This window comes from Berghia stephanieae, chromosome 4 (genome assembly GCF_034508935.2).
Source record: "Berghia stephanieae isolate SIO BIC M18660-M18661 chromosome 4, UCSD_Bste_1.3, whole genome shotgun sequence".
Lineage (NCBI taxonomy): Eukaryota > Metazoa > Mollusca > Gastropoda > Nudibranchia > Aeolidiidae > Berghia > Berghia stephanieae.
Window position 1 is genome coordinate 10,983,475 of NC_088363.1, and position 16,203 is coordinate 10,999,677.

At 36.7% G+C, this 16,203-nt stretch overlaps 1 protein-coding gene across 2 annotated transcripts; it reads right to left on the bottom strand.

The window, feature by feature from the left end:
- Positions 1–2,191: 2,191 nt before the first annotated feature.
- Positions 2,192–8,217, bottom strand: LOC144970021 (uncharacterized). Of its 2 annotated transcripts, none has more exons than XM_078909192.1 (3): positions 8,098–8,217; positions 5,938–6,441; positions 2,192–4,383 (listed from the first exon to the last, which is right to left on the bottom strand). In XM_078909192.1, exons 2-3 carry the CDS (start codon positions 6,424–6,426, stop codon positions 4,207–4,209), a joined length of 666 nt encoding a protein of 221 aa, XP_078765318.1. In that variant the 5' UTR covers positions 6,427–6,441; positions 8,098–8,217; the 3' UTR covers positions 2,192–4,206. The 2 variants fall into 2 exon arrangements, with proteins under 2 accessions (XP_078765318.1, XP_078765317.1); XM_078909191.1 differs by having other exon boundaries at positions 8,091–8,217.
- Positions 8,218–16,203: the final 7,986 nt, after the last annotated feature.

Here is a 16,203-nt window from a genome sequence, read left to right on the forward strand (position 1 = left end):
ATTCATGTGTGGTCTCTTGTCCCCCCGTAGTGGGTGATGTCAATGTCGGTCTTGCTACCCCCATCTCCCGTATATATTTTTCCTTTCCACGTCGTTCTTGTCATCATTATCACAACCACCATTATTGCAACCGTTCCACATAATTGTCCCACGACCACTTCCAACAAACTCCCATAGTGGGCAGGGAGGTACTTTCTGTGTCTTCTATCCCCTCTTATCTGTTTTCCAATTGCTTTCTGTCTTTGTCTGGGAATGAGATTGCTTGGTTTTGTCCTGACTTTGGTCGGAGTCCTTGACTGAGAGGGAAACAGTCGAATGTATAGTTACATTTTTGGGAGATGATATTTTTTCCCTTGTAAATCATCTCTCTGTTGTGTACTGTTCCTCTTTTCATTTTTACATATGATTTGTAAACATTTGAGTGTGTTCCTCTTAGTGGGATCTGTGCTTGTGTCTGGATGAGACTTTAGGTGATCTCAAACTAAGTACTTTGATAGTGTGCTCTTGGAATGGACATCTGTTTCCTATTTGATGAACCAATTCCCCTTTGTCTTCTTACCTTTCCTTATATGCTTTATTGTAATTCTAGAATTTATAACTATCACGTTTTCTTCCATTTTACTGGCGCTGATATGACCTTATGTGTTGCTAGCGCCGTAAAACCCTTAAAAACATTACCCTGACATGGCAGTGTTTTGAAAAAAAATTCCCAAATTTTGCAAGCTAAAAACAAAATTTTCCCAAAAAATTCAAAAATGTGCGATTAATTTTCCTAAAAACCCATAATTAGTTCATGAAAGAGAAAAGTATTTGTTATTAAAGGTTTCACTGCACTTGTAACAAATGTAAGGTCATATCACCACCAGAAAATGAGAGATAGTAAAAAATGAAACTACTCTTGATTAATTATCTTTCACGTTTGACATGAGCTATCAAATTGGAAAAAAATTCGTCTTCTATTTTTCCTTTGCAAAATCTAGAAAATTTGCAAAATTTAAAAAAAGTTGCAGAATTTGCATCGCCATTTTTTGTGGCCGCAAGCAATGCAAAAAACTGCCATGTCAGTCCAAATGTCGAGCTGCACTTGCAGGCTCACTATCAAACTATTAACTTGGGCAGAGAATGGTTCATGGTGTCTTGCTAAATAATCAATATCACTTTTGACACTGTTCAAGATGGGTGCAAATTGCATTCATTAGACTGGTTTTAGAACTGTTGTTCACGGCAAAGATCTTTTCGGTGTTAAAATAAATAAGTAAATTTTTATATCGCATTTCCACAGATTTACCATACTCAATGTGAATGTTATTCCCCAGTTGACATTATGGAACCATATTTTCATTACATACAGTACCAGTCACCTGTGAGACTTTTTGTACTTACACTCTTACAATACCCACCACTGCCTATAGCCTGTTAATGTTACTCATATCCACCCTAGTCAAGTGGTGGTAATGTGTGTAAAGCTTATTCTTACCCAAGACATCAGGACCTGAATTTTCTAAGACCACTGTGTCCAATCCAGACACTGATCGCACTTCACATTGCTTGACTTTTGTTACAAGACGAGAAACTGTACCTCTGGGCCATCGGGCCACACATGATGATAGTAGGGAACATTGGGTTCATCCAATCAATATCCAAAGAATTATATTTACTGACTGTATAATAATATACACCTAATTTACTACCAAGTGAAATCTATCGGTGCGGCTATGTGTTCTAGTGGTATGACACTTGCTTTCGGATTGGAAGGTTCTGGGTTCAGATTACAACTGCTACTAGTACTAGAGAACTTGCTTCACAAGCAATTGGACCGAGTGATTGAGTCGTTTGGTCTGCTAAATCTGGTGGAAAGTATTTTGCGATAGACTAGCGGCCTATCCAAAGGGCAGCAATAAATTGCCATTGTCTGATTCACGGTTTTGAAACCAGGATAAACTCCGGCTCTAAGGGCCCAATAGCACTGAAGGACTACTACTAATACATACTACTACTACACAACAACAACAAATATGTACTACTACTTCTACGACAACTACACTGAATAGAAGTAATGCTAAAGCCACTTGTTAACACACTCACAAAGAGACAGACATATAATATAACAACAGCCCACTAAGTCAATGGTGTGGCTGCAATAATTAAAATAATTTGTCAATTAGTGGTGGCTAAAAACCACACAGTAAAGCATTGATTTGAAGTTTATTCATTTTAAAATATGCACACACACACACACACATGAGAGAGAGAGAAACGGACAACAGCCAACTGGGTTAATCGAGTGGATAGAGCCGTATTAAAATTTGATATTTATTCATAAAGCATTGTAAATTATATATTATAATATATATAGAAAAAAAGGAACAATAATGATATCCGTTCCATTGATATTTCTCCCAACATAACACTACATGACATTTGAGGGGGTCCTGATAACAATTGGTAGAGCACTGGCTTTACGCACAAAGGGACAGATCAGATCCTGTGTGAAGCCAAGATAGATTCGTTTCTGACCCTTGTCCACTCAACAGTGATTGGATCTGGTGGAAAGTACTTTTTGATAGGCTAGAGATTTAATGGCAGGGTAGCAAGCAATTGTGATTGTCCATTTCACACTATAGAAACAGGGATAAATTCTGGTTCCATGTTACACAATGGCTTTATATCTAAAGTACTATTTTAATGACATTTGGATATTACACGACTTCTCTCACAAACATTTTAATAAAATCTGTGCAATTAAATTTTTACAGGAAACCTAAACGTCTAATGAAAATTGAATAGCCCAGCTTCAAATAGAAAAAAAAAAATCTTTAGTGTTGTTGGAGTGGGTTGTGTTGGACATACCCATTGAAAACAAATGACATTCATTTCATACATCACCAGACAGGCTTCTCCATCAACCCCTATAGGAAAAAAATGAAATAAATAGATGTGCGGCTATGTGGTCTAGTGGTATGACACTCGCTTTCGGATCGGAAGGTCCTGGGTTCGAGCCTCACTCAGCGCAGAGTTGAGTCCTTGGAGAAGGCTCTTTACTCACATTCTCTCACCATACCCAGGTGTAATATGAGTACCTGGCCGTTAACAGCGTTGTCTCTGTCCCAAAAATTTGTAATATCGCCTGACAGGCGTCATGTCTCGTCTTACATGTTATGTGTTGCTGTTGGCCAGGGACCCCTTGTAAAGTGCTTTGAGCACGTTTAGTGGATATTGCGCTATATTTTTTTTTTAGATGCAGACCATACAAAAGCAGAGGGAAAGATATGGAGGGACACACACACACACAAAAAAAGACTTGACTACAACTGGAGACAGTTGGAGAAGGCCTTTGACTTTGATTTCAAAGGGCCTAAGTAGAGTAAGAACATAATTTGTGAACTTACAAATTACAATATGACACAAGACAATTTCAACTTTATACTTTCACATTTCATTTTTTTAAAAGTCCAGCTTTTATACAGAGCAATATCCACTTAATGTGCTCAAAGCGCTTTACAAAGGGTCCGTGACCAACAGCAACACATAGCGTAGAGCGAGACATGACGCCTGTAAGGCGATATTAAATTACTTTTTGACAGAGACAATGCTGTTGACAGCCAGGTACTCACTTTACACCTGAGTACAGTGAGAGAATGTGAATAAACAGCCTTTTCAAAGGACTCAACTATGCGCTGAGCGAGACTCTAATCCAGAACCTTCTGATCCGAAAGCGAGGGTCATACTACTAGACCACATAGCCGCACAAAATTATAAATAATAATAATAAAACAATTTCTGATAAATCATGAGCCCCACCCAGCCTCACTCTCGTACCTAAGCCAGGGTCAGTCTGACACACACAAAAACTGAATCTTATGACAAAATAATCAGGAAAATAATATTTTATTTTAAGTTTTTACAGCTAAACAAACCCCTTTCCCTCCAAGTAACCCTCTCCTTACCAACTGTAGGAAAATTGTTAATTGTCACAATTATGACGACATTTTTTCTGAATCAGATTTGTTTTATAAATAAAAAAATTTGAAGAAAAGTCTTTCTAATATTTACCAGAACTTGATGTTGTTTTGCTCAACAAAATTACGCATTGTATGCACTTATTGCTTTTAAGTGGTTTAATTTGTTTGTTTTTATGTATCATACACAAATATTTATTACTCAATGTCCTACAACTACAACCCCACCATATCCCAACCCATGCCATCATAACATTCCTGTCTTGACCTCAGCATCAGACTTTATCTCCCCGTCTTCATTGTCAGCTGGCACAATGGTCAGTTTGGTGGTGACCTTGTTGGAAAAGTCCAGTCTTATTTTCGTAACACCCTGCAAATTGTCTTGGAGTAGCTTCTGGATTCTGGTCAAGGGGGCGTTGGTTCCCTGAAAGTATTGGAAAGGGAGAATCTATGGTGATAAATACAATTTTTTTTTTTAAATTGAGCTTTATATAGCACAATATCCACTAAATGTGCTTAAAAAGTTTTACAATGGGTCCTGGTCAACAACAATATTTAACATGCAGGACGGGACATGACACTTGTTAGGCGATATTACAAATTTGTTTGACAAAGAAAAAACGGTTAACGGCCAGGTACTCATTTTACACCTGAGTACGGTGAGAATGTGAGTAAAGAGCCTTTTCCAAGGACTCAAATATGCACGAGTGCGAGGCTCGAACCCAGGACCTTCCGATCCGAAAGCAAGTGTCATACCACTAGACCACATAGCCGTGATGATGATCACAGTGTAATGATGATGTTGATGGGAGGGGTTAGACTACCAATTTCTTTCATGTAGCGCTGTGCGACAAGTTAAGTAGGTTTTCTTTATACATGTCTAATGATGATTGTCTGGATAAACTCATAATTTATGCAATCTTGAAATCATGTGAAATGGTTCTGTCTCTGTTCTCGCCCAATTGAGATGAAAATAAAGTCTAATGGTTTGATTGCTTCTATAAGTTGGAATCTGTTTCTTTGCTATCCTCCTCCTCATCTTCTATATTAACCTGGCATCTTGCATCAACATCATAACACCAAATTCCTTCCTGATCAGAACACATAGCTGCGTTACAACCTTGACCCACCTATAGCTTGATTCAAAGTCTTACCAAACCTGATAATGTCATTACAGTAAATTTTTAGGATGGGCTATCTTTGTCCACTTCATCACAGCAGTGTTAAACAGTAGAATGTGTTTGTTATATGCAAAAGAAGTAACAGAATTGAAAGGTGTGAATAACGCATTCTTGGAGCATTTTGATTAATTCTTCATACCATTTACTGTTTTATTTTCTTTATCTACAGTTTGAAAAATCTTGTAAGAAAATTGAGCCTGCTTATAAAAGGAGGCTATTTCAGTGTGTTGATATAAGGGTTAATTTATATATAGTAAAAATTATGTTTCATGGTAGAGCGCTCACTTTACACACAAAGGGACCAATTGACCCCCCCCCCCCCCCCGGTCAACCCAGAAGTCACTGGGTAGCTGGGTCAGTTAAATCTGGCAGAAATTACTTTGCAATAGACTAGCGTCCTAGTCAAAAGGGTAACAAATAGCAAAAATTGCTCTATTGTCATTTCACGCTATAGAAACTGGGATAAACTCCAGCTCCATGGGCCTAATGGCTCTGATGGAATTCTGTATTATCATTAGTATTTCAATATTATTACCAAAATCTCGTTATCGTTATTCAGGGATGCCAATTCAAGAGGCAAAAATTTTAATATACAGAACTTTTATGCAAACACATTGACTGAGTGCTGAATTCCAGTAAAAAGACATGATGTACTTACTTTTTTCCTATTGGCAGGTGATTGGAAAATATAATGAGGGTTTATAACATACTGAATTCTATAAATATACGGAAAACTGGCAACCTTGATTATTGTTATTATTTACACTAGCAACGGTGACATTCATTTAACAGCCTACCTGCTTTGAACTCTCTGGTTCGCTATGCCTGATGAAAATCTCAATGGTCTTTCCTTTTTCCAACAGACTCTGCATTTTTGTCAATTTGATGGACATATCGTGATCTCCGATCTTTTCTTTGATGGTGAATTCCTTTCGGGAAGATTTTGGGGAAATTTTCTTATTTCTTTGTTTCAAGTTTTTATTTCCGGCATAATTTGGAACTCTTGAACCGCCTACCATATTTGTTTTTGAGTCCTGGCAACAATGGCTATGTGATATAAACCTGTCATTTAGACGATCGTTTAACATTGATGGGCTGGTCATCAAAGAGCCCTTAACTTGAAAACTGTCTTTAAATGTAGCTTTCTGATGTAGACTGCTCCAATACCGGTAAATACAAAAGGATATTGAGTGACTGTTTGCAGCAAACGAAATGATTTCTGTCATGTGTGTTGTAGCTCCAGTATGGAGTGTAGGCAAAAAGTGTTTCAATAAATGTCGAGCCATGAATTATGGGTGTTCCTGAAAATAAAAAGATAATAAAACATGCATATTAAAGATTGGTAGCTGTGGGTTGGTGCTTTTAAAGTCTATATGATTGGAAGGATAGCAATGCATAATTTTAGTCTGTCCAGGTAATAAATCGGGGGTTTGATTACTCTCATTCATTAGAGAAAGATTATCTTTACTATAAGACTCGTTGGATTCTAGCACGCTCTTGAGAGAAGCTAAAATTTGAAATCCAATGCCCATGAAAAAAAAAAAAGTAGAGAGCCAATAGGCCTAAGGAGCCAGAGTTTATCCTGGTTTCTATAGCATGAAACGGACAATAGCAATTGCTTGATTACCCTTTGGATAGGACACTAGTCTATGATGGTCATCCTTACTTCCGTTCTGCCTCACCCCGAGCTTACCGGGCCATATAAAGCCCAAGGCTCTCGGTCTTCAGTCTCTTTCATTTCTACCCCCTTTTCTATTCTTAACTACAACTATTACAAAGATAAGCTATATTTTTATGTCTCATCTTTTTAACTTAGTAATTCCGTGATATTAGGTACTTTGGTAAACGTCCATTTGGCACTCTGTCAGTGAGCTGATGAATGACAGAATGGCCTAGATTTTGACCCCGATTCTTTGGACTTTTGAGCGTTAGATCCCAGAAAAATGTTCCAGAGATTTTTTTGTTTATGAATGGATTTTAACGATATGTCTTATTTTCTTAAGGAGGAATTACCCTGTCACTTGGTATTTTTATGTTTAAATCAATGCCAATTTAGTATATTTTCTTATCGTGGATAAAATAAGGTATAATTTAACTTTGGATAATTAAAAAATTAGAAATTTGTAAATCAAAATTCCAGTGATCGCAGGTGATTTTACATCTTAACTTTTTAATAAAATTAAATTCAGGGCAAAGTCATTACTCAAATCCTAGCGGCCATTTTAGGCCAGTTTTGAAATCCAAATGTTGGTTTCTACCGGAAATGAAACAGTTTCAGGTCACAAAGCCCTGTCAGTTAATAACAAATGCAAATAGAAGGGCGTTGTTCAACCTTTAAACTAAGATAACTTTACTTCTGCCATCTGATTTTCAAAAAATTTGGTATCATTAGAATCGTGTTGAAAAGCACTTTATAATGATATAGGTTTCATTGAGCAGTACGCAGTACTTAGACTTAAGTGATATTAAATTATTAATATCACCGGCCGTCTGGACCCATCTCAGCTATGGAGTCCTAGTCCTACAGCCAGAATACCGAGTTCTAGCAATCACGGTTAATTGTACATATTTTTGAGCCATTTGAAAATCAGCCCTGTCAGTGTCACTGTCACCTTGGAACCTCGGGTACAATTTTCGGCCCTGTGTCTCTTCTTATATTTTACCAACTGCACTGCCAACACCAGTTGGGAATATGAATAGGCAATTGTACTATCTCCGCCAACAAATGTTGGGAATAGTCATTATTCCAGTCTTCCCTTGGAATAAACCCTAGAGACAAATTTCCCCTATGGGATGAATAAAGGGAATTTATTTTTTTTAATCCGCAGCACAACGGCAACGCTACAGACAGACAAAGACACCGGTTGGAGTTGGTGGGAATATGAATAAGCACAACCCTCGGAACTGGGAATAACTAGACGACAACCGAGAAAATTAGATGGCAACTTACAACATACGTTTCAAAATATATTTTATAACTCGTCCAAGTCAGCAAACAAATAAGTTTGTTTCTGTTTTAAACGATACCCTGACAAGAGTGAGAGTTTGAGGTAGATAGATAGGTCTCCTTGAAACTTGAAAACGAAAACGAAACTACACCACAACTACAATCTCCCCAGTGTTCTATTGTCACACGGGAAATAACTATAAGAAAATAAAACATTCAAGCTTAATTCTTGGAGTTGTTTCCCCTCGACCATCAGATATCATTACGGCATTGACCCGAATAACAGTGGCCAAACTGGTCAGTGATCAGTGTCACAAAGACACATTCGTTTCTGCACCGAGCAAGATGAAGCATAAAGGATTTTTGAAAACTATTATTTTTTCCATCATCATCATATTCATCATCATAGTCATCGTCACCATCATCATCTTCATCATATCGTGACAATTAACCAGATTGTCCTAGGATCGAAGTGTTTGATAATCGTTGCAATAGGGCAGAGAAGTCATGACGTCACACCTTTTATTCTTCCGGTTCCAAATTATTTGGAAGTGTATATGAAACAATCTTTCGGAGGATAAATAATGATTTTTTAAAAACATCCCTTTATTCATCCATTAGGGGAAATTTATCTCTAGGGTCTATTCCAAGGTTCCGCAAATTGAGCTAGGGCGAGGTGACTTGTTCAAGGCCACACAGCGCAGCGGCGGGTGATCGAACTCCGTACCTTTCGGGTACGAAGCAAAGACCGTACCGCTGAGCCACGCTGCCCCCTTGATAGGTTACATATTCAATTCAATTCAATTCAATTCAAATATTTATTTATTGTCGGCATTTTAAAAATGTTTCATAGATAATGTAGTCAGGCTAATAGAAGCCTTTGACCGACATAGGTTATAACACATAGTACATAAAAAATACATAGTAATACATTTTTCCCATAAAAACATTCCCTCATCAAGATTCCAATCATGACACACAAAGAAAAGTAACATGATATTATATATATATATATATATATATATATATATATATATATATATATATATATATATATGTGTGTGTGTGTGTGTGTGTGTGTGTGTGTACGGTTAGATTAATTACAAATATTACATTTGCATGGCTGGCCATTCCATGAGAGGATATGATTTTTGAAAACATTAAAATTTGAAATTTTCCTGATGTGCTCGGGAAGTTCATTCCAAAGCACAGCAGCAGAATATCTGAAAGATCTTTTGCCATAAGACGTTGTTCTGACCCTTGGAATATCAAGGAGGTTTGAATATCTAAAATTGTATCTGTTATTTTTCAAAATATTGAATCACAAGGTGGCATAACTGTTTTAATAGCAGGATGTATAGTTAGATTCTTAGGACAGTGAGAATGGATTGCCTTTAAGACGACCAGCATATACAGATAGTATGCGCTTGGCTAAGAAGCTCACAACATTGCCATCCGGAAATATAATGGACCAACACACAAAACTATGTGTAACCTTAAACGTTTACAGTCTGCTTAATAGATAGTTCGAAGATGACGTCACTCATGTATTTGTTATTGTTTTTTTGCCATCCGTGTTTATGAGTAATGCTCACTGAACTGTATTAACCCGATTATAAGCGTTCATGGATACACACAGTTTTGTGTGTTGGTCCGTTATACTTCCGGATGGCAATGTTATGAGCTTCTTAGCCAAGCGCATACTATCTATACAGTTTAGTGAGAATAACTCATAAACGTGGATGGTACAAAACAATAACAAAGACCTGAGTGACGTCAACTAAGTTCTATATATATAGACAAGAAATCACTCTGAAACCAGAAGATCAATTTATGCAAGGTATGTATCCAGTCCTCCAAAAGAATGGCTTAACAATTTGATTCTTTAGTCTGATGTCACGTCGCCCAGCAACGGCGGCCATCGTGGTTCTAAACAAAGAAAATAGGTACTTTTTTATTTTTCATGCTGGCAAGAACTTTTCATATGTCTTCTGATCAGAATGTGTAAAAGTCAAAACATGATCAGATTTATAATGGGTTTTGTTTCCTCTGGGTACGCTTTTATGCTCTCGGAGAAATATTTCATAAGGGCGTCCGCCATTGTTCCGATAGTTTAGAGCCAGTGTTACTAAGTTACCATGCATTAGGAAGGAAGTGACGTTACGACTGTTGAAGAATATTCCAATTTGACTGGAACCAGTTTAGTAAGCATTTCCCATAAACGCGGATGGCAAAAAATAAAATAAAATAAAAATAATAATAATAAAGACCTGAGTGACGTCATTATCACTAAACTGTATTAACCAAACATCTATAAACGTTCAAGGTCACACTTATTTTTGTGTGTTGGTCCGTTATACTTCTGGATGGCAATGTTGTGAGCTTCTTAGCCAAGCGCATACTATCTATATTTGACCTCCATTTGAATTACAACATTACACAGTTACCCATAACACATCACCAGCAACAGAGCACTGACGAATTAAATTATATTTCTATTCTGAATAAGCCGGCCTGAGATTCAAAGAAATAAAATTGTGACAAAAGAACGAGGAACAATTTAAAATTCACCAACTCATTAACATATTTTGAAAATAAAATAAAAAATTTACGGAAGTGCAAGTAATTAAAAAGATAAAGTTAATTCCGATTGGAAACTAGATATAGCAAAATGCTGCATTTGGATAAGTGACATTCATAAAATAATCACACTATCTGATCTAGACACCGAAATTAAAATTGAAAACATTTATTTATATCGCAACAATCGTCCCGGTTTTTGTTGTGAATTTTGACATACACAGACTTACTTTTTAAAAAAACAAAAAAATAAATAAATAAATAAATTAAAAAAATTAAAAAAAAACAAACAAACAAACAGGGAGGCTTTCCGAAAGCTCCTCGTGCTTAGAGAAACAACCCAAATATTCCATCAACTAACCCTAATAAAAATAATACCCAATACGTTTAACTAACCCTAATAGGAAAAACAAACACCCTAGCACCTTCACTGAGACTTTTAACTAACCCTAATAGAAAAAACAAAAACAAAACAACCTTAGACTTCTTTGCACTACCTTTCAATACTTCACAAATCAAAATGGCGGCCGGGAATCAAAACAATGGTCAAATTAATAAATTTTAAACTTTTACAAATCTATCAAGGTTTGTTCGAGAGTTTTTAAAATGCTATTATATATTATTGACAAATTGAATAAATAAACGCATGACAAAAGATCCACGATGAAAATACAAACTGAAAGAAATGCCAGCGCGAGGAGCTTTCGGAAGGCCTCCCAGAGATATACGTATATGTATGACATGTATGTACATACATGCAAATCAGGTCTCATAAAACCAAACACTAATTTTCGACTTGATTTAATTTAACATCGTTGTAAAGGACAAAAATGTGTGTTGGTTTGAGAGTATTTCCACTAGATAATAATATAACAATGAGGCTATGGCAACTAAGTACAAACCGGTGTGCACTATGCGCATTCCATCCGAAGTGCATTAGCCGAATTTTAAATATCGTATACATAGTATGAAGTTGACGTCACTCAGGTTTTGGTTTTTGCCATCCGCGTTTACGAATAATTCTCACTAAACTGTATTAACCAGACTATAAACTTTTAAGGTAACATATAATTTTGTGTGTTGGTACATTATACTTCCGGATGGCAATGTTGTGAGTTTCTTAGCCAAGCGCATACTATCTATTCGGATAAGGATTAGAAATGAAGCAGCCGTGATACGACTTGGTGTTGAAGAGATGTCTGAAATATGTTATCAAGGAAAGAAGTCTTAAAGGGGTTGGACTTGGGGTTGATATAGGGCACTTGCGTTCAAAGAGGAGCATTGAACCAGATGGAAAGAGAAAACGTGACAGGTCTAATTTTAAGGAAAGCTCTGAAAAAGTGTGTATAAAACAGTGCCCGACAAAACAGAGAGAGAGAGAGAGAGAGAGAGAGAGAGAGAGAGAGAGAGAGAGAGAGAGAGAGAGAGAGAGAGAGAGAGGGTGGGAGAGAGAGAGCGGAGAGAGAGGGGGATAGAGAGAGAGAAGAAGAAGAAGAAGAAGAAGAAGAAGAAGAAGAAGAAGAAGAAGAAGAAGAAGAAGAAGAAGAACTCATATATTTGTCCTTTCATACTGAAACTCAAACACGATCCGTCAACAAAAGAAAAGCCAATATGACTGCATGGATTTCACAATAACGAGACAATAATGATATTATTATTATTATTGTCAATAACAAGACGATGCTAATACAATGTGTATGTGTGTTGTTTTTGTTGTGTGTTGTGGTAGAGGGACAGGATTTCATCGTAACGAGTGTGTGTCCACATATCAGCAATCGTTGACAATGCATGACCGTCTCTGTTGACATGGCAACCACAGACAACAAACCAAACATAGACAAGTTTAATTAAAAAAAAAAAACCCATAAAATAAAGAACTCAACAAATGCACATCGACATTTCGAGTTTAGGGATGCCTCAATTATTTAATTTCTTCTTCTTCATCTTCTTCTTCTTCATCTTCTTCTTCTTCTTCTTCTTCTTCTTCTTCTTCTTCTTCTTCTTCTTCTTCTTCTTCTTCTTCTTCTTCTTCTTCTTCTCCTCCTCCTCCTCCTCCTCCTCCTCCTCCTCCTCCTCCTCCTCCTCCTCTTCTTCTTCTTCTTCTTCTTCTTCTCCTCCTCCTCCTCCCCCTCTTCTTCTTCTTCTTCTTCTTTTTCTTCTTCTTCTTCTTCTTCTTCTTCTTCTTCTTCTTCTTCTTTCTTCTTCTTCTTCTTCTTCTTCTTCTTCTTCTTCTTCTTCTTCTTCTTCTTCTTCTTCTCCTCCTCCTCCTCCTCCTCCTCCTCCTCCTCTTCTTCTTCTTCTTCTCGTCCTCCTCCTCCCCTTCTTCTTCTTCTTCTTCTTCTTCTTCTTCTTCTTCTTCTTCTTCTTCTTCTTCTTCTTCTTCTTCTTCTTCTTCTTCTTCGTCTTCTTCTTTTTCTTCTTCTTTTTTTTTTTAAATCCCTTTATTCCTCCCATAGGGGAAATTTGTCTCTAGGGTCTATTCCAAGGGAAGACTGGAATAACCCAGGCGTCAGCCGCAATGCAGCGCCGCAAATTGAGCTAGGGCGAGGTGACTTGCTCAAGGTCACACAGCGAAGCGGCGGGTCATTGAACTCGGTACTTTTCGGGTACGAAGCAAAGACCGTACCGCAATATTTACGAGTAAATATTATAGGTCATTTGAACAGTCACTTATAATTATTATACTATATAGATAGAATGCGCTTGGCCAAGGAGTTCACAACATTGCCATCCGGAAGTATATCGGACCAACACACAAACTCTATGTAACCATGAACTTTTATAGTCTGGTTAATACAGTTTAGTGAGAACAACTCACAAACGCGGATGGCAAAAACAATAACAAAGGCCTGAGTGACGTCATCTGCATACTATCTATAGGGAATGAGATTAGCGGAAGAGTAGCGTCCCTTGATTGGACGTCACCCATAGTCTGTGACGTCACCGGCGGAAAAGTTATTAGAGGGAGAACGTCATGTTGGTTGTGCGCGGAAGCGAGGACGAGTAGAGACGCATGCGCACAACCAACATGGCGTTCTCTCTCTAATAACTTTTCCGCCGGTGACGTCACCGACTATGGGTGCCGTCCAGTGACATCTATATATGAAGTCCTAGGCAATCAAGGGCGGGACGCTTCTCTTCCGCTAATCTCATTCCCTATTGTGGCAGTAAACATTGATCGAGAGAAATCTTATAAGCCATGAACGATCACAACCGATCCGGTAATAGAATATGTAGGAGCGCGCAAATGAATGTGACAACATATCTACCATTTCACCTAAATTGAGGTTAAATTGAGCTTTTTATATAGCGCAATATCCACTAAATTTGCTCAAAGCGCTTTACAAGGGGTCGCTGGCCAACAGCAACATTTAACATTTAGGACGGGACATGACGCCTGTTAGGCGATATTACAATTTTTTCGGACAGAGACAACACTGTTAACGGTTAGGTACTCATTTTACACCTGCGTATGGTGAGCGACTGTGAGTAAAGAGCCTTCTCCAAGGACTCAACCATGCGCCGAGGACTTTCCGATCCGAAAGCGAGTGTCATACCACTCGACCACATAGCTGCATCTAGACCGGTAAATGATCGACCATTATGCCCTTACAGATTTTGTAAAAATTCCTTTGAGCCAACATTTGATAAAATTACCCATAATTCATAAAAGGTTTGCACGTTTCATCTATCTATCAAGTTGTAAAAAAATGTTTTATAATTTTTTAGATTTGCCTGAATTTCTGTGCTCGTTGGCGAAACTTTTATTTAGGCTTTATGGAACAATTTTGGCTCACAACTAGTGCCGCGCTGAGGACCGGTCCTTGGGACCTGTCCCATGGTCCTTTAGCTGAGTCACCGGGGACCGGTCCCAAAGTGGAGAACCGTTGGCGGTCCTTACTTCTTATAACCTTTCAACGGTCCCAGCGATTTTCGCGCCATACTACTGCCCCAGGGATTCTTTGCCTCGGTTCTTTTGCCTATCTTCCACAAATCACCATCCATCCCACTTAATTAATCGCACCCATTCCCAACCCATCTTTCTAAAGAATATATTGAGAGGGATTTACTATTTGAAATGAAATCTAGTCTCGCCGTGAATGGGTTAAAGTGAACGGTGATTCGTGGGTCGTATTGGGACAGGCAGCTTACTCATTTCTTTGGTGAATATTGCTCAATATAGAAGTTTTTGTTTTGTTAAGTTTTGTTTTTGTTTTTGTTTTGTTTTGCTTTGTTTTTTATCTGACGATAGAAATTATTATCATTATTATTATTATTATTATTATTATTATTATTATTATTATTATTATTATTATTATTATTATTATTATTATTATTATTATTATTATTATCATCATCATTATTACTATTATTATTATTGTTATTATTATTATTATTATTATTATTATTATTATTATTATTATTTATTATTATTATTATTATTATTATTATTATTATTATTATCATTATTATTATCATCATCATTATTATTATTATCATATTATTATTATTATTATTATTATTATTATTATTATTATTATTATTATTATTATTATTATTATTATTATTATTTCATTATTATTATTATTATTATTATTATTATTATTATTATTATTATTATTATTATTATTATTATTATTATTATTATTATTATCATCATCATCATCATCATCATCATTATTGTTATTATTATCATTATTATTATTATTATTATTATTATTGTTATTATTATTATTATTATTATTATTATTATTATTATTATTATTATTATTATTATTATTATTATTATTATTATTATTATTATTGTCATTACTTGAAATAAACCTGCTCTCGCCGTAAATGAGTTAAAAAGAGGGGGGGGGGGGGGGGGTGATGGTATGTCATGAATACGATAAATGTCGATGATCCGGGGACTACATCAATAACGATAACTCCTCTTTGCCAAATTATACCGGCGTCACTAGGGATTCGAGTTGCCCTCAGAAGCATCTGTAAAGTGAGGAATGTTGTTATCGAAATAAATATAGTGATTGGATGGTTGGAGAGTGATGGAGAGGGGGAAGAAGAGGGTTGGGGGGGGGGGGATTAGTCCTCGTATGTTAGGGAGGTAAAATAGAGGGTAGGAGGGGAGGAGGGGGGGGGGGGGGGGGGGGGGGGGGGTCTGGCAAAACGTGTGAAAGAGGGAAAAATAGAGTGAAAAACTGGCGAGCAGGCACTGATGCAGGAAGTAAATTGGAAAAATTATGTATAATGCAAAGATAGACAAAATGGGAATAAAAATACTAGAAAATGATATAATTCCCCAAAAATCACCCTTAATCGATATCTGGTGGAGAAACAGCAATATTTTTTAAGGGAAAATAAAGGTTATTAGGAAGAAGCATTAATCTATATTCGTTATAATACTATTGCGGAGATTAACATAGATCGAGACGAATATCTCGAGCCATCAATGATAAAAATCAGACTAGTAATAAAGTCTGTAGATACGCGCAAAGGAATCTGGCAAGACATCCGATAAATGACCGATCATTAT